Source organism: Falco punctatus, assembly GCF_963210335.1.
Source record: "Falco punctatus genome assembly, chromosome: 6".
Taxonomy (NCBI): domain Eukaryota; kingdom Metazoa; phylum Chordata; class Aves; order Falconiformes; family Falconidae; genus Falco; species Falco punctatus.
This window is the reverse complement of record NC_137585.1, coordinates 66,457,688-66,483,312: the sequence shown is the minus strand read 5'-3', so window position 1 is coordinate 66,483,312 and position 25,625 is coordinate 66,457,688. Positions and strand designations below refer to the sequence as shown.

The following is a 25,625-nucleotide window of genomic DNA, read 5'->3' as shown; positions in this document are numbered from 1 at the left end:
TCGGTTTGATAACAATATATTTTATTTCTGTATTTTGTTTATTTTCTTTTTCTTTTTTTTTTTTTTTTTTGCCTTTGCCCCCACCTTAAGGAAAAAAATATTTTAGGTGGGTAACAGGACCTTGGATCAAAGGCTCTGTGGTGTCTGTAGATGCCTACATCTATAGCTACCATTCCTCCCCATGAAAACAGAAGGGAGAAGATGGCACGAAGGCAAGAGTATGGCAGGATTATATCTGTTTTAGTGGGATTGGATCTGTCAAACTGTAGCTCTGTAGCTGTACCTGCTTTCTTGCAAAAATCCTTGAGAAAAATTTTTACTAATATTCCGAATGTCACTTTTACATCTATTTGTATGGCACATCCTTATTTTCTCTTTAACAGTGTTTATTTTCACTTGGATCTGTTGTTTTGCCATTAAGTATGTCACTTCTGGCAGTTGATCCATTCCAGTTAGTCTTGCATTGATTCTAGAGGAAAACTTTACATATTTTTGTTTGCAGTATGTCTATTAATATTATTAGTTCCTCCTCACTTAAATTTACTGCAATTTGCTTTCTTCCTTAGGATTGAAAGAATCTGCAATTCTGGAAAAGTAAGCTGTTCTCTCCAGTATTCCTCACAAACTGCAAGATACTTAGAATTGCAGCTGCTTAGTAGGAACTAGGCATTTCCAGTTAGTTTTTAAGTTTGCCTAAGAAGCCTGTTTGTTGTCAGTTTTAGGAATTTATTTTAATTTAGCTTCATGTTTTTCAGTTTTGATATCAATTGACTGGACTGGACAGGGATTTTGAAATTTTTAAAAAATATAAAAATCCAGCTTTAAAAATGAGGGGGTTTGTTTTAAATGTGATTGTGAGGTACACAGAGACCACCTAGTAGTGGATAGCAGGGTAACACCCAGACTTCATCTTTAAATTTGTTGCTACTAAGTAATGCTGGCATCTCCAGATCACTTATTTCCTCTCAGGAAATAGCACTGGAGACTAATGAAGATTGTGTCCTTGTGTAAGACAAGCTTAATTTTCTGCCTGTGCCACTTCTTACATACCATCACCAGTTTCTGTTCTTGAAGAAATTGTCTTTTTCAGTTCTTTGATAATTGGTGGGGTAAGGACAGACTCTTAATAGAGTGACAAAAGCAGAAAGCTTGTACTGATGCTAGGCAATGCTTTCCTCTCATTTTGTAGGGCTGATGGCAGGCCACAGGTGTCTAATCTAGCAGGCCTGACACTTTCACAGTTTAAAATCTGGGAGTTCCAAATGAGACCAATTCAAGTCCCATCCTTAAGTATCTTCCTGCAGAAAAGCAGTAATCTGGCTGCTCTGTCAGTCCTTTTTCATTTCATTGTAGGTTGGGATTTTGTTTGATTTTCTGACCCTAATGATGCTTCAGTTCCTTTGCATGCTGTGTTTCAAAACTTACAAATTGGCAATATTTGCAAATATAGAAAGCAGGTTAGCATAACAGAGTGATAAGGGGAAAAGACTCTCTAATGAGGAGTGTTATGTGTATGAGGCTAACTGTTCTGAAAATTTTGTTCCTGGTCTTTGTTTTACCTTTTTCAAAAGCTAGATGTGTAACACTGCTGCTTGGCAGGATTTTAAGTATGCTTGTTGTACCTTGTAAGCCTTACCAATGTGGGGGGTGGGGGGGTGGTGGTAAGTACGCTGTTTAGCATGCAGATTTTATCACCAGGTCATTGAGAATGTATTTCCTCAGACTTTATTCAAAATCAGTTCTCTGGTACTAGTTAATTGACTATATATTAACGTCAGCCTCATCAGAGATGGCATGGTTTCCTGTATAATGTGGTGTTGATCATCTGTAAATGCTAAGTTTTGATCAGAAAATTTAATCATACTTGTTTCACATCTTTTAACTGGTTTCAGTGACATAAGACTTTAGAATACTAGCTATTAGTCTGTAATTTTGTAGTGATGTAGTAATGTTTGGTTTGGGGTTTTTTTTGTGCCTGGGAAGACAGTTAATGAAGAATTTTTCTTGTTCCCATATTTAGCTTTTACTTTATTAGGAATGACTGTGTAATTTCTAACTTGGCGATATTTAAATAATTCCTCTTATAAGAAAAATCATATATTATGCTTATCTCCCAAAATATAACCTCTTGTCCCAGTCTCAAGCTGTTTTCTGCGTTTTCAGTATGGATGGATTAACGTAACATTAAACTATCTCAGTGCAGGTAGAAGGTTAAGATGATTCTGGCAGAAAGTCAAGAGGATTACTTTAAAGGCAATGAATATGATAATTTTGCACACTAAATGTAATTGAATTGTCATGAGGCATAGTACAGTGCAAACTCAATTCTTATGTTACTTATGCAGAGGAAAGGAATGTAAGCCATGGCCATGTTTTCAGCATAAATCAGGATTCAAGTTTCTGGTGCAAAGACAGTTCTGCGTTCTTTTAAGCAAAGGTTTAAACTTCATTTCAACTTCTGCCACTTATTCCATCTTTGGTGTTGAAGAGCTGTGCATGTCCCTTTGAGAAAGTTTTCAAATAGAAGTAACAATCTATTTTTTATTTCTGTTAATTAAAAATTGCTTTTTACTTGAATATGTCAACTAGTATGTATTACAATATTGACTGCTTATTATTCAGCCAAACTCTTTCTCAAACGAAATCTAATCTCTCTTTTACTGGGAAAATAGTCATAGGATTTCCCTGACACACACGCACTTCTTTAAGCCCAGCAGCAGTCACGCTTTAAACAAGTAAGCTTTTCCCCCATATCTGTCCGTTGGAGAAGCAAAGATTAGGATTGCTCAGTAACTGAATTCTCTGAAGGAATGCCGGCTTTCTAAGCAAGTATATTTTTTAAAATTTTTAAATTTTAAAAGTTTACTATTAGAAAATCTGTAATTGGCTTTCTATAAACACTTACTGTAACTACAGTTTTCTCTGTGTCTTACAAAAGAAAATGCAGTTTAGTTTTTATTATGGTTACTTCAGCTTCCCAGTTTGAAAGTAGTACTAGGCTCCATCTACTACTTTATGTCAGTTTTGATTCAGTTCAGGGGGCATAGTACATCAACTAGTAGAGGATGAAAAATAGATTGTTACAGTTGTTGGGGAACATGTAGTGCTTGAATGCACTCAGTGTAGAGTTCCGTGTGTGCCCTTGTGTGGTGACAGCGCTGGGGGTGTGTGTGGGTGGTTTCTAGAAGGGCACATAAGCGTTCTATCTTGGTCAGCCTTCACATAAGTAGCTGGGGTAACAGGGTCCCACAGTTGCTATAAAGTTGCGTCGGAGAAGAACCAAGCTGAAAGCAAACTGCTTTGTGTCCTGCAGTCCTCTTTAAGCTTAGGGGTAAAGGTGGATCCAGCACCTGAAGGAGCAGGAGGACCAACGCACTGCTTGGACAGCCCTGAAGGCTGAGCAATATAAAATGAATCTACTCACCTCTCCTTACAGGGAGGAAATTATTTGTCAGTGTTGGGGCAGAGAGATGCGTAGCTTCTAAATGCAGCAGATGTCAATCTTAATATTTTTTTTTTTTTTTTTTCCTCTTCCCTACAGTTGTGTAAATACACGTGCACTGGTTCTGGTGCACACTGGAAAAAATGGCAGAGCTCAATGTCCTCACTAATAAATGGTAGCAATATGATTGGCAAATGGTGGTGACAAGCAGAAGGGAGCCAGAATGTGGAAAACAGAATGTTAACTTTTGGAGATGATAAGTGAAAGTTTTAAAGAAGCAGTCAGGCTTCCCATTGGGGAAGTTTGGGACAAGCATCACAGTTGCCTGAATGCTGGTGCTTGTGCCCCTGATGGGGTTTACTGAGGTTCTCTCTGTGTTCCCCTAAAAAAACTTAAAGTGAAAACATGTAGAGACTGTGCCAGATCTCTAACAGATGGCTTAGAAGGCCACCCCTGGCACAACTTGTCTAAATAGCTGAGAAATACATAGGTAAATTTCATTAAAGAAATACTGAGTTTAAACATATAGATGTGTTAATAATGTCATCAATAGAAAACTGTAATATCTGATCCATTTTTCTATTTCATGGCCCAGGTGGATGATATGTACAGTTCCTGAAGTTCATTATGTTGGCATGAACCAAATAGTGAAGAAAAAACACATGCTTGGACTTATTTTTATAACAGTGTGTGCTGAAAAACTAATGCAAATGTTTTTAAAGCTTTCCTTGATTTAGACTTCATTGCCTTTTAACAATTGAGACACTCAGCTCTTGAATCTCACAAACTTATCATTGATTTGCCTCATTGATTTCAAATCATAATCACAGTTGGGATATTGAGGTGCATGATGTTGTTGAATGTTCAAAGCAGCATCTTTCATACTTTTCCTTCCTTCGTGCCCTCTTTACATTCCCTTCCATGTCCTAGAGATGGTTTCTGCCAAGGGAGCAATACCAAGGAATCTAATTCAGTTGCACATGTGGTTTGCTTCACCTTGTCTTGATAAAACCAGTTTTATGTAAACTTTCTTCACTACTTTAGTAAACTGCTGCATCTGCAGTGTACTGATGCTTGCCCACACATCCATTTTTTTCTTGCCTGTCAGCCTTCTGTTGTCATATCCTTATACTTATTGAAACTCTGGGTTGCCCAGGTTGCAGTTCTGATACTATAATGACATCCTTCCCTATTTTCTGAGAAATATGTGTTAAGCAATTTCTTGGATGAAGTCATGCAGTATTTCTTCAGCGTTCATCAGGGTTCTTATCCCTGTCTACCAACCCTGTAAATAATTCACACTTCTGTTATAAACCAGTAGTGTATGTTTTGGCTTTGTTTGACTAGGTCAGGGGTCCTCAAACTACGGCCCACGGGCCAGATACGGTCCCCAGGGTCCTCAGTCCGGCCGCCGGTATTTACAGAACCCCTCCGACCCCCCCCTCCCCTGCCGGGGGTTGGGGGGGAAACCAAGCAGCACAGATGACTGCCTGCCACTTCATCCACATGCCGGCCCCCTGTTTAAAAAGTTTGAGGACCCCTGGACTAGGTGAATGTTTGTGGAATTAACAACTAGTAGCTTTTACTGTTTTCTTCAGTCTTTCAGTTAGTGGATTGTGAGGTATTATTTATTTTTTGTTTGTTTTTAGCTTTTATTGAATACCTGCTTTGGCGGAGAATTGGGAATATTCTAAATTCAGCAATTAGGATACCATCCAGTAATTTTATTTTACTCTGAACAGTATTCAAGACATGCACCAAGGTCGTATTTTGCTTTAATACAATTGTTTTGGCATTTCTCCATCCAAGTAGTGCCTCTGAAGTTGAAGATTATTTCCCAAGTATTTAGCTGCAGTTCTTTGTTAACAAGGGAGAGAATCTGAACAGCATTATTTTAATTCTCCACAGGTGCAGATGCTGAGCAAGATGCTGCTATCAAACTTGCCCAGGAAAGAGCAGAGATAGTTGCCAAGTATGACAGAGTAAGTGAACTCAATAATAATTTTAAAGACATTTCATAATTAATCTTAGTAATATCTGTTCAAAAAATGAATCATGGTTCCCACTAGCTTTTGTTTAAAATAGTCTATGCGCTACTAATCTGATGGTTCCATGATACGCTGTCTTCTGGGTGAACTAAATTCTCTTTCCATGGGGGATATTCTGGATAAAGACTCAGTCAACTCATTTTTCAGGTGCATGGCAAGTTGCTTTGGGGCTATTTTACGGTAGTATAATCTATTAGAAGTAATGAAACTGGGGTGTTTGACAATGCTTAGTGTATCTATGAGATCGGAATGACTCTTATTTTACTTTTTATTTACTTAATTGTTTGGGTTTGGTAATGGAAACATTTAAATCATTACAGAGAACTGCACTGTTTGTCAGATTGCTGTGAGGAACTGAAATACCTTAGTTGTATCTTTTTTTGTCTTGAACCACTTGTCAAGTAAAAGCCTGGCACAGAGTATGCCTAGAATGCCTACACCACACTCACATATTCTTTTAACACTTGTGGACTTTGGAAGTGTCATTGGAGTACTGAGCAATACACTTGTTTGTAGAATTCATGAAATGTTTTACATGCTAGACCGAGTGGTGGTTTGCACAGTGTGCACTTAAGTGAGTGGCTGTGAGGTTGTTTTTTTTTAATAAGGAAAATACATGCACATGCATGGTGAGTTGACCGCGACTGGACACCAGGTGCCCACCAGACCTGCCCTATCACTCTTCTCAGCAGAACAAGGGAGAGAAAATTAACAGAAGGCTTGCGGGTCAAGATAAGGACAGGGAGACATCACTCACCAATTATCATCATGGGCAAAACAGACTTGACTTGGGAAAATTAGTTTATTACCAATCAAAATCAGAGTAGGATAATGAGAAAACAAGAACTAAATCTTTAGAACGCCTTCTCCCCCACCTCCCTTCTTCCTAGGCTCAGCTTCATTCCCAGTTTCTCTACCTCTCCCCACCAGTGGTGCAGTGGAACTGGGAACGGGAGTTATGGGTCAGTTCATCACACATTGTCTCTGCCGCTCCTTCCTCATCAGGGGGAAAACTCACGCTCTCCCCCTGCTCCAGCATGGGGTCCCTCCTGTGGCAGACAGTCCTTTATGAACTTCTCCAATGTGAGCTCTTCCCATGGACTGCAGTTCTTCACAAACTGCTCCATCGTGGGTCCCTTCCACAGGCTGCAGTCCTTCAGGCACCGACTGTTCCAGCCTGGGTCCCCTGCCATCATAAGACTGACCAGCAAACCTGCTCCAGCCTGGGCTCCTCTCCTCACAGGGCCACAGGCCCTGTCAGGATCTGCACCAGCACGGGCTGTCCATGGCTCACAGCGTCCCTTGGGCATCCCCCTGCTCTGTCATGGGGTCCCCCACAAGCTGCCCCACTGTCACCCTCCATGGGCTGCGTGGGCTTCCCCCTGGGCTGCCAGGGAATCTCTGCTCTGGTGCCTGGAGCACCTCCTGCCCCTCCTTCACTGATCTTGGTGTCTGCAGAGTTGATCCTCTCACATATTCTCACTCCTCTCTTCCGCTGCAATTGCTGTCGTGCGGTGTGGTGTTTTTCCCCCTTCTTAAATATGTTATCCCAGAGGCACTACCACTGTCACTGGTAAGCTCGGTCTTGGCCAGCAGTGCTTCTGACTGGGTATGCCAGCCTGGAGCCAGCTAGTGATGGACAGTGTTGGACACAGGGAAAGTTTCTAGCAGCTTTTCACAGAAGCCACCCCTGTAGCCTCGCCCCTCGCTTGCTACCAAAACTTTGCCATATGAACCATGTACACTTTTTGTTCTGAGTGGTGGCCTCTCTTCATACCCAGCAACCTGTGCATAGCTCATACCGGAAGAATATATACCTGAAATATACTTAAATTTCTGCAAGTCTTAGGAAATTTGGTCGTTGGGGTAGAAGAGAAGAACATGAGTGAATGCATCATAGAGGGAAAAACCTCAGTGCTGCATTCTGTTTGATAGCTGCTGGAAGTCAGCAATAACATTAGCTCAAGACTGTCAACAGTACGTGCTGTTGTCAGGTGATGGTTCAGGATAAATGGACAATGGAAATAAAACAAGTAGAAGGCACTCTGTAGGGACCTTGATGGACTGTTTGGAGGTGAACAACAGGTGTGAGATTATTATGAGTCTCTGGTTGAAATCGGTGGTTGAAATTTATTCTGTGTAACAGTGACCAAAAGAGTTTTTCTGTGATGAAAATACTGTTTGTAGGGACTGGGAGAAGTGTGCTGCTCTCCTTTTTCTTGGATGGTGAGTTTAGGACTAGTGTTTTGCTCCCCCTCCTCTACCCTACTACCAGTGTATCCCAAAGGTTATGCTCTCAGTGGTTGAATCCTGTCTTCTGTGTCTCAGTTTATTGTTTCATAAACTTTAATATGACTCTTTTTGTTTTCTTACCCCCCCTCTCTCTCTTTAGGGACGGGAGGGTGCACAGATTGAACCATGGGAAGATGCTGACTATCGTCTTTACAAAGTCACAGATAGATTTGGGTTTCTACAGTAAGTAGCAAGCTTGAAAAGAAAGTAAGATTAAGAGTTTCCTACTATTACTGTTTATGCTTTTTATTGTATTGCCTGTGTGCTGAAATTTATTATGCCTTTTAATAGATCTTCTGGAAACTGCTGTGTAAGTTTTGGGTAATCTTTTACTGTGCTTTTCAATTCCATTTCTAACTGGGTTTTAGTTCTGTAATTTGATCCTGCGTAGAGAGTGAAATATTTTTGAATATTTTATTTGGGACTGAAATTGCTAGTCTACAAAAAAGGTATTTCAAGCTCAATTAATCTGCAGATAAATTTTGGTTTTAAGTAACTGTGTTATAGAAACAAACCTGAAATTTTTGGAAGGATTTTTAAGGATTTTGTTATAATGTTGATCTTTAAAAAAAATCCCAACACATTTTAGATTACTCACACAGTTGTTCATATACAACCATTATCTGAATCCTTCAAAGATAAATACCATTTTACTTCATGTATTTAGTAACTTTACTGAAGTCTCTGCTGATTTGGGACCTGATGATGCATCTTAAAGTCAAGTCAGAAAATGCCAGAATCCAGATCTGTTTACCCTGTGGGTACCTCCTTTGTAACAAAAAATCTCTTGTCTTTTTGGAAAATAAAAGGTGAGAGTATTAAATTATATTGGGATTTTTGTGGCTGGCAGATATGAAAATCCAACTTGCAGAAACTGAACACAAGCTGATTTGCTACTTTTAGTAAGATCCAGTCAAGACTCTGCTATACTTGGTGTTTGGCATTTATGTTTGAATGTGACACTGGAAGAGGTTTCCCAGAGAAGCTGTGGCTGCCCCATCCCTGGCAGTGTTCAAGGCCAGGCTGGATGGAGCTTGGAGCAACCTGGTGTAGTGGAACGTGTCCCTGCCCATGGCAGGGGGATTAGGACAAGATAAGTCTTTAAGGTCCCTTCCAACCCAAACCATTCTGTGAAGTGCAGTTAGAATCCAGAAAAATCAGTGCTGATCAGAAAACTTAATAATAACTATGTGCTTTATAGTACTGGGGGTGGAGGGTGTGTGTGTGTGTGGTGGTTTGGGGGGAATTCCTCCCCCCTTCCCTTTCTATTTTGTAATGTCATTGTTTTTATAGGCTGTCAGTTAAGTCATTTTTACCTGTAGACTGCCTTTGCTTCATCAGGGTGAGTTAATTTGGTGTATGACTTCCAAACAATTCTGTTTTACACAGAGAGGTACGTCTTTGTGTTGGTACCACGTGAAGGTATTCTTAATGCAGAATGGATTTAAGAATTGTTTCTTGTGCAGAAGTAATTGAAGCCACCACTAGGTTCACCACTGACTTCAGTGGGAATTGATTCATGTGCCTTGAGATTTGTGAGTGGATTCTTGATTTTGGTATCCTAATGAACTCCTGAACTTTTCCTGTTACTTGTATTTAATATTAGCCTTTTTGTTAGGCCTGGAAGGATGTTCGTGTCTGCTGCAGTTGCTGCTGCAGTCAGTTTTCAGGACTCTTGTGTTTCCTGGCTTCAATGCGATGGTATGTTTCAGATGCAGTTATGAACGTGCTGCTTGGCAAATCAAGACATGCCAGTTTCTGTGCTGCTGTAGGCACAGGCTACTGTGGGCACCCTTACATCACAATGCAGTTGTTCTTGTGATGTAGTAGGGTAGGTGAACCATAGTGATTAGACCATACTTCCTCCCTAGTAATGTCTTTAGTCACCAATGCAGACAGAATTCATTCTCTATATAGTCACCTTCAAAGATCAAAAATCTGAAAGATTTATAATAATGAAGACTGCACGAATTAACACTGTGTGTAGGTACTTTGTCTCTTCACTATTTGTGGAATATTTCTTGCTTATATGCTATATGATGTTGCATTGTAAGGCAGATTTTACCTGAGAGTGCCATCAAGGTTGCTTTATGATTCTTTAAAGCAAATTCATTGCAAATGATGTTTTTATTTTCCTGAGAAATAAAAGCTCTCCTAATAGGAAAGCTATAATTAAGATAAACATATCAACTGTCTTTCCTTGAAAAAGCATTATATATTGCACTATAGATTTTACCTATGGTCTAGATTCATGTATACTGTGACACTGAGCCTGTGCAATCTTCTGTTTCTGAAAGAAACTCCTGTTCCTATGGGAATTTGAAATGAAGTGGTGTATACCAAAAGTCTCAAATGGTTATCATCCATGAGAGCCATAATTCCCTGTGACCTATCAGGTGTTTACAGTGTAAATTAACAAACAGCTGATGCAGACTGAAAACTCAAAATCTGGGGACAGTATGAAACTTGCTGTACTCTAGTTAAATTGAGATCAAATTACAAAAGTGATTTGTAACCTTGTTTATATTTGCATCTTAAAATACCAATTAGATGAAAAATGTCTTTTGTATCAGAAGGCTGCTGAAAGTGGGGAACCTGATGGAAAATTAGGGCTTGTTTTCTCAAGTGCCATATGTCTCTATTACTATCAGTATTCTATAAACCTCTCTTTTTATTTTTTTTTCCTTGGCTATGTTCTGTCTGCAGCTTTCATTGGCTCTGCAAAGGGGGTGCATTCAAAGTTCAGCTGTTTACTGACAGGGCAGAAAAGATAGGTTTAGAATAAAGCACTCAAACTGCCTGGGTAACTTACCACCAAGGAGAATATGGGAGAAAGTAAAGACTAGAGATTTTCAAAGAGCAGTTTTGGTCAAATCTAAGATTCTTCTGAGCCCTGGTGTCCTTATTTGTGTGTCAACTTGGGGAACCTTCTATTGTCCTCCTGCCATACCAGTAGAAGTGGGTAAAACTTCTTAGATTTTCTTCTGAAAACATACTGAGTAGCAGAGGGAAGGTGTCTGTCTTTTATGTAATGGTGTAGAAATCGCTAGTGATTGGAAACAGATATGACATTTCCCTTCAGGTGAAATACCTCATCTTAAGGCTTACTTTCATTTAAAACCCATGGATGAAATATATTGCAGCTCTGGTTGATTCTGATTGTTGTTGTAGTATTTATTGTTTACAGTAGTTAGGAACATCTTAGCACTGTCTTAAAATTTTCATAGCTGCTGACTTAAGAACACGATTTAATTTGTTCACTGTAGTACTTTTCTAATTCTGCAAATGAATATGGAACTTCATTGACTTTGGATATTAAAAGGAAATTGGTGTGGACAGGTTATTAAAATAGCTATATACCTATTTGAAACAAAAACCAAAAAAGCTGAGTTGTTCCCTAAATTCATTAAGTATTAAGAAAGTAAGTTCAGTGAGAAGTGCCGAAGCATTATAATAATGAGACTTGTTTGAAATTAATAAAGAGAAGTTTTAGAGGGAAGTTTCATATGAGAAGAAGGTTTCCAGCAAACATGCTGAGCTGTGAAATAATCACCTAGGGAGCTGAAGGGGTCTGTCTCTTGGTTTAAGAACAGATGGTACAAACCAAAAGGCACCTCTGTGAGGAGTTTTGTCAATGGGACTGGCAAAGATAGGTGCATCCCCATGAGTAGGAAATCAAGCAAGGGGGACAGGAGGCCTGCGTGGATGAGCAAGGAGCTGCTGACAAACCTCATTTAAAAAAAAAAAAAAAAAAAGAGGAGGAGGAAGTTTAGAGAATGTGGAAAAAGAGACCACTTGGGAGGAATAGAGGGATGTGGTCAGAACATGCAGAGAGGTGATGAGGCAGGCTGAGGTCCACTTGGAATGGAAGGTCATGGACAACAAGAACAGCTTCTTCAAGTACATCAGCAGGAAAACAATGACTAGGGAAAATGTGGGCTGCTGTTGAATGAGGTGAGTGCCCTAGTGACGTACACAGAGAAGGTGGAGTTACTGAATGACTTCTTTGCTTCTGTCTTCACTGCCAAGGGCAGCCTTCTGGTTTCCCAGACCCTGGAGGGCAAGAGAGGAAGTCTGGAGAAAGGAAGACTTTCCCTTGGTGGATGAGGATCAGGTTAGAGATCACTTAAGCAGACTTGACTCACAAATCGATGGGCCCCGATGGGATGCACCCCATAGTGCTGAAGGAGCTGGCAGATGTTATTACTGAGCCACTCTCTATCTTTTCTGAAAGGTCACAAAGAAGAGGAGAGGTACCTGAGCACTGGAGAAAGCCATTGTCACTCCAGTCTGCAAAAAAGGCAAGGAGGACCCAGGAAACTACAGACCAGTCAACCTCACCTCCATCCCTGGAAGAGTCATGGGACAGCTCACCCTGGAGGTCATCTCTAAGCATGAGGAGGAAAAGAAGGCTATCAGGAACTGAACATGGATTCACCAAGGGGAAATCATGCCTGATCAACCTAATCACCTTCTACGGTGGAATGACTGGCTGGTTAGACAAGGGGAGAGCAGAGGATGTTGTCTATCTTGACCTCAGCCAGGTTTTTGACATTCTCCCATAACATCCCCATGAGCAGGCTCAGGCAGTGTGGGTGAGGTGGGTGGGCAGTGAGGTGTGCTGAGAACTGGCCGAGCGGCAGAGCTCAGCGGGCTGTGACCAGCGGTGCAGGCTCTGGCTGGAGGCCTGTAGCTCGTGGTGTTCCCCGGGGGTCAGTGCTGGGTCTGGTCCTGTTCAGCTTCTCATCACTGTCCTGGATGCAGGGACAGAGTGTGCCCTCAGCAGGTTTGCTGATGATACAGAACTGGGAGGAGTGGCTGGTGCACCAGAAGGCTGCGCTGCCATTCAGTGAGACCTGGACAGGCTGGAGAGTTGGGTGAAGGGGAACCTTGTGAGGTTCAACCAAGGCAAGTGTAGGGTCCTGCACATACGAAGAAACCACCCCATGCACCAGTACAGGCTGGGGCTGACTTGCTGGAAGGCAGCTCTGAAGAACCCTGGAGTTCTGGAGGACAGCAAGTTGCCCATGGGCCAGCAGTGTGCTCTTATGGCCAAGTCCCAATGGGACCCCTGGGGCATGTTAGGAGGAGCATGGCCAGCAGGTTAAGGGAGCAGAGTGGATCTTCCCCCTCTGCTCTGCGCTGGTGTGGCCCCGCCTGGAGTGCTGTGTCCAGTGCTTGGCTCCCCAGTTCAAGAGAGACAGGGAGCTGCTGGAGAGGGGCCAGCAGAGGCTACAGAGGTGGTGAGGAGACTGGAGCATCTCCCTGATGAGGACAGGCTGAGAGAGCTGGGGCTGTTCAGCCTGGGGAAGAGAAGACCAAGAGGGGATCTTGTCAGGAGGATGGGGCCAGGCTCTTTTCAGTGGCGCCCAGTGACAGGACAAGGGGAAATGGGCACAAACTGCAGCATAGGGAGCTCCTTCTGAATGCAAGGGAGACCTTCTGTACCTTGAGGGTGGCAGAGCAGGGGAACAGGCTGCCCACAGAAGCTGTGCTGTCTACTTCTCTGGAGACATTCAAAACCCACCTGGATGTGACTCTATGCAACCTGGTCTGGGAGAACCTGCTTTACCAGGGGTTGGACTAGATGATCTCCAAAGTCCCTTCCAACCCTGACCATTCTGTGATTTTCTGACTAAATTATAATGGGTGTGTTTTCAGTAGAGAAGCTTACAAATTGCATGAAGCATGCATGAACAAGAGTGAGTTAAAATCTCATTGTTGGCTAAAATGTAGAAAACTTGGTCTTACCAATTACTGTTGTTGCGAGGCTGTAAAGGAGGGGTGGCCATTATGGTTTATTTAAGTCCTATGCTGTTGCGGGCAAACCAGTCTCAACCTGGGGAATCTTTTACGTAATTTAATTTATTGCCAAATAACACAACTGGATGGATACTGGGCAGGGGGATCCAGAAACATAAAACTTTTAACGGACACCTAGGGGAAACACCTCTTTCCCCTCTGCCTCCAGGACAAACTTCCCTTGCTTTTTGCTGTGGGTTACCCTTGGCTCACCCTAGTTCCTTTGGTGAAGCAACAGGCATTGCAGGGGGATTGAAGTCCATCATGTCATGGCTTCTTTCTGCTGCTCCTGGTTTCTTGTTTTTGCCTTCTGTCTCTTGAGTCTTACATGTTTTCTGCTGCCCCAGTGTGGGTCTCTTGTGGGCTGCAGTCCCCTTGGAGATGTCCCTCCTGACCTCAGCATGGCACACCTCCTTCCAAGAGTGCATCTCCAGCCATGTTCCCAACAACATCTTTCTGTATGGTCTATATGAGAAGCAAAATCACTTTTGCTGCTGCCCACATCTTCATTTCTCCTGCCTCTAGCAGTTGCCATGCTTTTAAAACTATATTTTAGTAGCGGTGTCACGGGTTGCTCTGACTGAAGTTTTGGCATATGGTCGCTGGGTTATTGCAGTTTCAGAGCCGGCTGGAGCAGCCATGACTGGCACAGGGCAGGTCATGGCCCCCTCCCACACAGGTCACCTCTGCAGCACCTGGCTATTGAAACCCCACCAGTTCTGCCCAGTACACGTAGTGATGGGAACTGCCACCCTGGGTGCGGAGTCAAGCACTGGAAACTCACTGACACAAAAAAGTAACTGAGATACTGGCTGAGGAAGCAAGGTTTTTCTGTATGCGTTGCTACCAGAACACTGTAAACACAACCATAGTTACTAGGTTGTCTGTAGTAAAACCCGACGGTGTTTTCTTCCTTCTGTAAGGCTGAGGATGTATTTGAAGAGAGATGCTTTCAGTGTGCTGTTTTCCAAGGGGGAAAAAAGACCTTTTCAGAGTCCAGAGGTCTCAAATGACTCTGAGGACATAGATCAGTTCTGGGAGCACTATGCTTCGGATGCTGATGTGCCTTCTCGTAGCTGAGATTATGCTTCACGTGGTCCATGTAGACCCTGTTGATGGCTCTTCGTTTTTTCGAATGCAGTATTCCCAACCCTGTTACATTAATCTCAATTTGCAAAGCAATACAAAAAAGGTCAAGTAGCATTGGTTGATCTCAATACAATTTCATACAGTATTTATTCTATTAGGGTTGTTCATCTTAATGTAGACTTGTTTCTGTCAAGTACTGTTGGTCTTCCTCAATGTCACCTCGTATACATGGAGTAGTGCCTATTAAAACTTTACTCTTGCCTTGCATAAGGTTTGTCTCAGAGGAGCCCATGTCCGGGAGCTTATCTTAGTTATGATCAAATATTTCTTATAGGTGAACTGTGGTTACCTATAATCCTAAAAATACATATTTTCCTTTTAGAGAAAGGCAGCAACTTCCCTGCCCAACAGTTGGGTACTCATACCCAAGGCATGGTCAGTGTTCAATACCATTTTTTTTTCCTTTAAAAATCCTGCTGGACTCCTGCTTTCACATTATAGTGCAGGAATGCTGAATAATAGGGCTTGTGTGAAAAATGTCATTAATTTTTAAAAGGAACATTTTTTTTTGTCTTCCAGGAAATCTAGCACCAGTGTTTGTGTGTACATTCTACCAGTGTTTTGATATGATTGAATAATCTTTTCTAGAAAATGTATACTTGAAACTGTGTCTGATGGATAGTTTGTTCTGTACCTGTTATTGATTGATGCCTAGCACACTATCTCAGGGGACCACCATAGTGCTCAGATCAGTCTCAGTCTATAATACACGACTTTTTCAATCAAGTGTTTTAAGAATGGGAGAAATGCCTTGGATCTCTTCACAGATAGTCATAACAAAAACTGTTTCAGCTGGTTTTGGAAATTAAGAAAATGGAGTATGTTTGGTATCCATGAAAATATGGGTTTTATTTGGTGAGTGTTTTTCTTTTTTTTTTTTTTTTTTTTTTTTTCCTCTTGGATTTGTTGTGTCTTTTTGGTCAACATTGTCAAGCCATTGTGTCAAGCGACTTCCCACCCCCACCTCCCGAGTTAATCAAAAGTTCTCATTTTATGCTCAGAATAAACACAAAAAAGCAGTACAGTGTTGCAATTAAAGAAACCCAGAAAACAAAAAATAAAACCCCTACTCCAGAAAACTGGACCCATTGCACACCACAAAAAAACCCCAAACAAAACAGTTCCTTTCTGTCATATCTTAGAGTCTGGCTAGATTTTAAAGTAAATGTTCTTAATCTTTTCACTGTGGACTGTTCTTTCATAGAAACTTTATTTGCTTTCTAGATACTTCACTTTGCAGTTTTTCTAGCAGCAGGCACTGATAAGGGGATAACTTCAGGGGAAAAAAACTAAAGGAATTTCTGAGTGTCTTGAAGCTCATAGCAGGCATTCCAGTCATGCCTTGGGATCTGGGCTTTCCCCCTTCCCCCTCTTTGAATTCTTTAGTTGATTTGTTACTGGTTTGGGATAGTTAAAAAAGCTACTAGAATTAATATTCCTTGAGTAGTGGCAAGTTCCCAACTACTACTAGGAATATTTTAAAAGATACTTGATTTCTTTTTTAAGCCTACAGTTTAAATAATATCTATATTAATTTGTCTACTTAGAAATGGCAATTATATGATTATTTTTATAGCTACATTATTAAAGGTCTTAAAGCAGCAAAAGAAAGCAACAAAACCAAATGCCTGTCAACATTTTGTAAATAAATAAGAATTTAAACTTTAACTGAAGATCATTGAAGCATATATTTAAAGATATATTTCTGTGAATGTATCCTTGTGTTTATTTTTTGCCAAACTTTCTGGCTAGCTACAAGGATCAAAAAACTTTATTCTTTCCCCCTCCTCCCTTCTCTGTCAAATATTAAGGTTGAATGGTCACAAGAGCACTGGTTGATAGGGGTTTGCAAAACAGTTTAAACTTTGTACATTCTCCTGGAACAGGGTAGAAGCTGAAAGCAACATTTTGCAACTCAGAAGGTCAACACCAATTTAATGTTTAAAGAGCCAGTCCTCTTTTGGGCCTTTCAGCACCCAGCCAAAAGTCAGAAAGCAGGATAAGCAGAACAGCCTCAGTTTTTTCCTAGGATAGCGCAGAATACTAAAATTTGAGCAAACAGCTGGCTCTGAACAGCTGGAAGGCATCTTGCTTAACTTAGGGCTCCACACCAGTATGCCCCTGTTCAATATACTGCCTTCTTTGTACCATAATCTCTAAGTCATTGAATGACATTCCCTCTCAAGGATGAGACATCAGCTGGGATCATTTGTTTGGTACCTGTTGGAACTAGTTATTTCAGTCTTTCATCAGATAGTGACCAAGCAAAAAGTATTAAAAAATAAATAAATTCTGCCCCTTTCCTTTTGAGTTAACAATTTGGATTTATATTATCTGGTGTGTATATTCTGTTTATATACACACAAGTATGTATATTCTTGTCTGATTGTTTTATTTATCTCTTTCTGTACATCACCTAGCTGTAGAAGGAGGTGTTCAGTTTTATAAGAAAACTGTTTAAGACCACAGTTGTGCTGTTCTAAGTAAGAAGAAAATAGCATTACTTTTTGGAATTCAGGGCAGATACAGCTCAAGGCCAAATTTTACTACTCTACATTGGGAAACATAATTTGTGACTAATACATGCTGACTAATATATTGTGGGAAGCATTACAATTGCTCAGGTCTTAATAGCTATAAAGTAGAAATAACAGAAGAAACTACAGTTTATTTACTGCAACTTTACAAGAGCTTCTTTCTTTCCATCATTCATTGATGAACGGCATCAGCTGAATTGTCTTGTTAACTCTTCACAATGAGCTGTGAAAATCAAAAGCTGTCATGATATCACTTTAAAAATGCAGCAGTTATTTTCAAGACTTTTATTTCTCCAACCTGCACAATATTAATTCTTTTCAGGTCTTGTTAATATCAAGGTCTGTGTTAACTTGTATTGATAATTGTTATCTTACAGCATTAACCAATATTGTCAAGTTTTGTGGTCTATAACTTGGCTGATTCACCTTAAACATGTTTTTCTTTTACTACCTGTTCATTAAATGGAAACTGGGTATGTATGTGCAGTGTGGCAGATGCTTTTATGCTGATGAATATCCAGGGATTAGCGTAGTGAGGTTGGGCAAATTGGATTTTTGCAAGGTTGTTTTTGTTTGGTTGGTTTTTTTCCTCTAGTGAAGGAAAAGATGTACAATAGGAGTACTAATGGTAGAAAATACAGATGTGTGGGTTGTTCCCACCTGCTAACATTCAGAAAGCTCTCTTAAAAATTTGGCTTAGATTGTTGTATGGCTCTTATAATACCTCAGTGGTGATCCTGACAGAATCATACCAAATTACAGCAGCTGAGAATCTGACTCATACTCTTATTCTTTACCCCTGAGTCTCTTAAAACAGTGAACATGCCTTTAGAGTAGTTTGCTGATGATGGAGATTATTGTGTTGCCAGAGATGCTTTTCAAATGCAGAATTAGTTATTCTTTCTTTTGCTAAGATAGAGGCCTACCTGCTCTCTTCTATCAAACTTTACTCTTTAAAAATATGTATTGTGTTTTTATTAGCTCCATAATGCATTTTTGCAGCACGCTGCAAAAATGAGCTAGGAGAGCAAAGAAATGGAGAGCTCAATCAAGAATTGTGAGATACTCCATTAGATTTCTCCAAATTAAGCTATTGATTTTTTTTTCAGTATTATTGTTTTGCCCTGAACTTTTTAATAGGGAGCAACATGATGAGCAACTAGTTGTCCTCTCCTTTGTTCTGTTTCTTGGTAATTTATACATAGTCTTGCTGGAACATAGCCCTTGTATCTAAAATATTCTTTGTGCATCCCCTAATACTTTCTACAGTGCGCCTGTTGAACCACGTGTCCAAGGACAATAACTCTCACACATCAAACCTTGCTGATTTGAGTAGGTACACAGGTAAAGTCTCTCTAGATAAGAGATATAAGTACTGATTTCTGAGGGTTCTTGACAGCAAAAGCAGTTATGCTGAGATGCCAAAAGCTTTGGGTAATAGAAATTAAAGAAGAGTGGTAGCTGTTGTTTGGTAATATTCAAAGTAGTATTCAGAGAATAGGAGTTTTTTATATCATTTTAATTTCCAATTTTTAGTAGAAAAGTCTGCACATCAAAGTTTAAGGAAAGAGCTCTAAGGTTATTAGAGCTGCAGGTGTTATTGTTCATAGTGACACACAGCCACTATCCCTGATTTTCTAGGTACAGTAAGTTTTACCAAACACATTAAGTGATACGATGATGGGCTAAAAGAACAATGATATATTTAGTCTTAACAGTTCAATTATAAATAACTAGTTGATCTTTAAGGTCCCTTCCAACCCAAAACCATTCTATGATAAATGTAAATCTTACTGTATTGTGGTCATTCAGTAGGGATTTGCTGTCATTTTCCTCTCCTCTTTTCTTCTCAGCTTTGTGAGACAGGGTCAGGCCTACTTGTCAGGAGGGTGGCTTAATTCTTTCCTGCCTTGGGGGAAAAAAATGTGCTAAGTTCAGCCTCTTTCAGCTGCCAAAGAAAAAAAAAATCACTTCACTGGACTGATTTTGCTGTGAAATATTCATTGCTAATCAATGTAACGAGAAACTGGTGTTCAAAAAAACCCCAAACCAACCACAAATTTCAGCTCTATTTAATGCTCTTCCCTTTTGCTCCAATGTACACTGAAGATACTATTTTTATTTAAGGAGAGAAATAGAAGTTTTCTTGGGTTAGTAATTGACATTCAGAATGCTGCTTTTTTTTAGGTCCATCTTCCCAGCATTAGACAAAATCTTTTTTCTTTTTTTTTTTCTCTTTGCATGCTTTCACAGGGAACTACTTCTAAATATTTTAACTGCATTTCTGTATCACAAAGCCTGGTTTGAAAACACAGCACTGATGAAATCATAACAAACATAAATGAAGAAGTTTTACAAATTTTACTGTTTATCAGTTATGGAACTCCTGAGAAGTTGAAATGAATCTCTGCTTATTATGCAGCTGTGAAATGATGGGGCTAAGTTTTGGAGACATATGTTTTAGAGACCCAGGAAAAAAGGGAGTTTTATTTAAATGTCACTGACAGTGGAAGAGTACATTGGATTTGCTGTAAATTTTACTTAGTCGTTATCCATCCTGATTGTTTTAGTTTACAGCTTTGCTTCCATGATGGACAGTGCAGTTTGATCTCTGCATTCATCTCCGATTATGGCGGTGGTTGCATTGTGAACCTTTTCTTTACATGGATGTGTTTGAACTTAATTCTAAAAGCATGAGATGTTTGTGGCAGTTTTCAGTAATTGCTTCCTTAAATTGATCTTATTTTGCAATAGCAAATGTTTTTGAATGTGTTTCAGTTGCTGCAAGGAACTCTTCAATGTTTTTGCTGTTCACTTTTACTCACACTTGCTATTTTAACAAGTATTTCTTGCCAGCCTGATGGCAAAAGTAGCCATTTGCTCAAAGGTGTTCCATGAAAATTGTCTAAACCAGACCTAGCAGAAGGGAGGGGAATGCCAGACTTTCTCTCCCAGATGATCACCTGTGAGTTTTACAATCATATAGGATCTCACAGTATTTGCACACCACTTGCATTCTTGGTGGTAGAACTTCACCAGAAGAAGGAGGAAGGGTCGGTCTTCTGGTTTTGGCTAGGTCACTGTCTGAGACAGGCTTGCTTTAGAACCTCAGAAAGCTAAGGAGGCTATTTGAACCCAGAATCAGCTCATTTTGTGCAAGGCTTGAAGTCATCTATTTTGGACCGGTTTGAAGAGAAGCAGCCAACCACCTGTAATTCAAACAACAGCTAAAGAACCCATCCTGGATTGGTACTTATAGCCACAAAAAGAGAGCCCTAGGATGTCAGGTGTATCTCTTAGCCATGCTTTTGTTGTTTAATTTTGGCTTCCATTGGAAAATCAGCAGCTTTGCCCATGTGCAGTGCTTTCATGGTTGCATCCATTTTTAATATCTATATGTCTAGAAGTTAACAATTTTTTCTGTGGTTTGGACTGCTAAATTCAAATTCTTTACAAAAGCATTTAAGATGCTCTTCTCTTTTAATTCAGTTTTGTTCTTGTTAATGAAAGTTGTTTTTTTTAAGAATCATTTGGAAGAGGTTTTGATGTTTTTTAATTCCCACTACCACCCACCACCACCTCACCACCCCTCCATGTTTTCATGATTATGTAGTGTATGGTTCTTCTACTACTATCCCTTTATGCACGTCCTTTCCATGGAAGGAAGGAATGTTCTGTTATTTGCTATCATTTCAAATGGTGTGTATTTTTTTTTCCCCTAAAGCTGTCATAATTGTACCCATTTCTTACTCTTATTCTTAGGACCAAAGCTGAAGTTTGAATTTTAAATACATTCTTTCAGCTGAGTTAGTCCAGGCTGTCACTTCAACAACCCTCTGCAGCTATGGAAGGAAATGAGGTGAATTCAATCCCGCAGATTTGATTGCAAACACAAAAAATAAGCTGCAGGATAATTCTGCCAACTAAGGACAAATAGTGTATTTTTGTTAACAGCTGCCGCTACTTGATTTGAGTAAAAGATCACCCACTGTGTATGAGGAATTAGTGAACTGCTTCCTTTTATGAAAAGAGTTATTAGGTAGCAGAACTGAAAAAATGATTGAATATGGTAATATGATTTAATTTATACAATATACATAAACCAATATGCATTGGGTTTGAGTTACTCTTTAAACTCTAAAATGTAAGGATTTAACATAACATATTCATTATTGCCACATACATTTCCTACTATATTTAGCATTTCTAGAAGTTTAAAATAACAGAATACAGGAATGGCCAGAGTGTGCTTCAGTGACGCTATAATTAAAAAGTGCTAAAAGAGGTCTGGGGCTGGACAGCTTTTATAAGCGCAAAGATGTTGCTGCTCTCAACCCAAGTGAAAGATCCACCAAAATGGAATTTGAGACTGCAGAAGATTATTTCATAAACGAAGCAAGTGCAGGTACATAAAGCATTGAGCTTCAGCAGTGAACAAGTATATATCGCTGGAACACTACCATCTTAGTTAGTTAATGTTGGAATATGCTTTGTATAGCACATGAATTTTAATACAGATAAAGCTGCCAACATGTAAATCCTGGATTGCTATTAATATATAGTGTAAGAGAGCTGTACAGTAACTAACCTTTAAGCATTACTTAAAAGCAATATATATATACACACACACATATGTATGCTTAAGGAAAAAATCCTAGGTGTGTTACACATTTATATATCAGATGTAAATCAGAAGCAAGGCAAGGAGATTCATTCTTTTTCATTTGCCTTTACCCTCTTGAGAGATGTAAGGTAGCTTAGATAAAATTTACTCTCTTATAAAAACACTCAGAATGTGATTCTGAGAAGATGTTTTTAACCTCAGTGTTTGTTTATATTCAGTTAGTGACATCAGAAGTCACTAGAAATGCTGCTGTGCTCAATTAAGCAGATTATGGATTTTCTCAAAGGTTTTCTTGATTCCAAGCTTGGAAGGCATTAAAGTTTGCGCATATAACATGCCTTTCACTAAAGACACAAGGAAGCATCTATTTTAGCATGTGGCAGTGAAAATACAGGTATCTTTTTGCTGTTAATTTCTTAATCACTTTTTATATTGGCAATACAAACTTTATAGCAAAGTTATCTTCTCCCAAGCAGTAAATTACTAAAAAGTCACCACTTTGAGAATTATTTAATTGAATTTGATAAATCTTTTGATTTTAATTTATCTTATATCTGAGAGTTGCATTACCTGAGACTTTCGTCTCGGCAGGAGCTACATGTTCATGGCACAGTGCTGTGCATATTGGCAGCAACATCCACAGAATCCACAAATAATAATTGTAACTAAAGCCTAGTCACAAAAATCACATGCAATCCAATCTTACCTGCATTAAATTCTTTGTTACAGCATATTTCCTGGTACTTATATTGTGCAATATCAAATTGCCTTATCTTGTATGTTAATTAATTGCTTTGGCTTGCATATGAATTTTAACAAAACTTCTGAAAGGTATTTTTTCATCTGCTATAGTCACCACCCCTATACTGTGCAGAGATTATTGAGTGAAAACTCAAAGTGAATGATTGCAATAGCAAAGCTCCAATTATTTTGATAGACACAGACAATCAAATTGTGATTTATAGAAGTAAAATGTTTAATGGAAAAAAGGAAGTGATCCATGGAATTTTATCTGTGGAGAATCTATCATTTAGTTTAAAAAACAGCTTTCTTACTTTCTCCTTAATATTTTCAGAAATCTGTTCCATGTATTATTGGGTTTGAAAATGACACTATTGCTGTTAATGTCTATTGAAAGGTTGGAGCATTAAAGCAATCATTAATAATCCAAATTGTTGTGAAAATTAATTTGTCCTGAATTCAACACTTAAGTTATGCTTTAGATTTGTGCTACAAAGAGTTGAATAACTTTATCATAGGTCTAAAGAAAGGCATGACACTGAAATAGTTTTATTTCTACCTAATGGTTAATGAGTTTTTTTCAGTTGACTTCAGAAAACAGTTTGCTTTGTAGCCCATCTTGTGACATAATGTAGTATAAAAATTGTCTAAGTAACAATGCTGTGTGTCCTGTGAATTACAGAATTATCTTATTTATCTTCTGTTCTATAAGATGACTGTAAGACACTTTTCAGCTAACTTTAGGACACAGATCAGTATGTATATTATATGACATGAGGCAGTAAAAGCTATGGGGAAACAGTATGTATACATACAAATAAGGCATCATTCAGTTGCAAAGCACTGTTGTAACTATCCATAATACGGTGTATTACTTGACAGTTTTATGTCCCATGTATTTGACACTAGAAGGAAGGCAGACCTAAAAGAACACCTAGTCAAGTGTGTTTATTGTTGTGGAATTGGTTTTCTAGTCTGGAGACACTAATTTTTTGTCTAGTAAAGTTAGACTCCTACAACTCACTTCTGACAAATTACGCAGCCTAGAAACTGTTGATACTTGGGGAAGATTTACTTTTTCCTAACACATCTGAGTACTGAAATGTTTTTGCAATTTGTTACTCAACAATCTGAGTTCTATATTGTACAGCTCCATTTGTACTAAAACCTTTTTGTTAGGTATCTGCTAACTGAATTCTGCCTTTCTTTCTCATATCTTAGCTGTGCATGATCACTTTTCATATATTTATTTCATGACACTTGTGCATTTGAGCTCTGTGCTTTACTAATGTTTTTGTGAATGTTTCACTCGGAAATTCCTTATCATAGAAGTTTCAAAACTATATAAATGACTGAATCTTTTTTTTTAATAATGCCCTCAGAGTAATTCTCCTGGGTAGCAGCAAGTATGTTTTCCTCCTGAATTTAAACACTTACCATTGCATCATGAATGAAAACCTGAATGCATAGCATCTATTTCTTCATGATCAAGTTAGCAAGACCATGAAGATAGGTTTTCTGCAAGAAACATTTCCCCACATTGTATTTAATATGTGACAGCAAATATGATTTCAGAATAGTTTTCAGTTAAAATGTGCATGCAGTAATACAAGGTGATATTGCACTTAGTACTTTGAGGAAAGCATGAGAAAACAATTGAGAAATAGTTTGAGAAGCTATTTTGTGTAGGGATTGCACCACAGGTTTGATGAGGATTCAAGTTTTTTAATAGCCCCGTTATACTGAGTTCAGTAATATAGAAATACTGAATTTAATTGACTATATATATATATAAAAGAGACTTGTACATGTCACAGTTATTCCTGCATCATGTTTCAGGATAAAGGACCCCAAAGTTCTTCATAGTGCACTGACTGATTCTCTCTGGGGTAAGAAAGACTACAGCAAGTAGAGAGGGTTGTTAAGCAAGTGGTGTGTCTGAAATAGAAATTATGAGAAATGAAAATGCACCTTACAAAGAACTTTGAACACAACAGCTCTTTGGTCAAGTAAGCTTAGTGGTAAAGATTTTTTTAGTCTATTATGGTCAATTTTTGCCACATAACCCCCACCCCCCTAAGGAAAAATTCAGTGTCAGGGTTTATACAGCTTGGAACTGTTAAGAATTGAATTGATCCACTAGAATTTACAGTTCTGGGGTTATCAACATATGAAGATTGCTGATCGTTGCACTGAACTTCTTCCCTCCTACACTGAAGCTGCAAATGATGGAGGTGCCTTTACACGTCTTAAATTTACTTGATCCAAACTAGAAGCAGGAAGATGCTGTGATTTGAGCCAGCAGGGAACTTACTTGGGATTTAAATACAAATGTAGGAAAAGAATAAATCTGATGAGTGACTAATATGAGAAAGTCTTTCCATGTGTTTATATTGAACAAATATATCAAAGTGCTGCCTAAAGAAGACTGATTTAAACAGCGGCAGTGGGTAGGTGGCTTAAGCTTGTTAAGTCTGAGACATTTCAATTTAAAACTACCACTGTTACTTGAGGAGACTAATTACAACACATAGCTTAGTGGTCAAAACCATAGATCTGCAATGTTCTGAAGCGTCAGATATTTATGCATTTAAGAATAATATTTCTTTTAAGTGATCTTGAAAAATTTATGAAAACCTGTGTTAGCCATCGTGGTGGATTTAAAGATGTAAAATCCATTCATCGAGTATAATTAATAATGAAAGTTTTTTTCAAGCAAGTCCTTGTTCTTCAAAAGTAAATTACAGGTGTGTTTTTAACTTCTTATAGGCCTTACAGTCCTCACCAGAAGGTGGTAGTAGTTCAGACTGAAAGGTAGAAAGACGACTTTTGGCTGGTGCTGCAGATCACCGCCAGTGAGGACCACGGGTAGAGATCCTGAGTTCCAGTTAAACCTTGGAGTCTATTTCCTGTCCATGAAATGTCTTTGAAGAGCCTTCTAGTAGGAGACCTAGCATGTCATTGTCTCGAACCTGCTCGTTACTGGCGTT

The 25,625-nt window shown here is 39.2% G+C and overlaps 1 protein-coding gene and 1 long non-coding RNA gene across 15 annotated transcripts in view; both read left to right on the top strand.

The window, feature by feature from the left end:
• Positions 1 to 25,625, top strand: part of USP6NL (USP6 N-terminal like) — a 200,877-nt gene that overhangs the window by 65,098 nt on the left and 110,154 nt on the right. For all 14 annotated transcript variants that reach the window (XR_013928898.1, XR_013928899.1, XR_013928900.1 and 11 more), the window contains 2 exons: positions 5,351 to 5,424; positions 7,883 to 7,965. Coding sequence is in view for 6 of the 14 variants with exons in the window: in XM_080392035.1 (XP_080248161.1) it covers positions 5,351 to 5,424; positions 7,883 to 7,965 (157 nt within the window). In the remaining 8 variants the exon portion in view is untranslated. The remainder of the gene's footprint in view (positions 1 to 5,350; positions 5,425 to 7,882; positions 7,966 to 25,625) is intronic.
• Positions 7,974 to 24,423, top strand: LOC308065750. The gene is made up of 2 exons (XR_013928909.1): positions 7,974 to 11,896; positions 12,017 to 24,423. It is a non-coding gene; the product is annotated as an uncharacterized lncRNA (long non-coding RNA).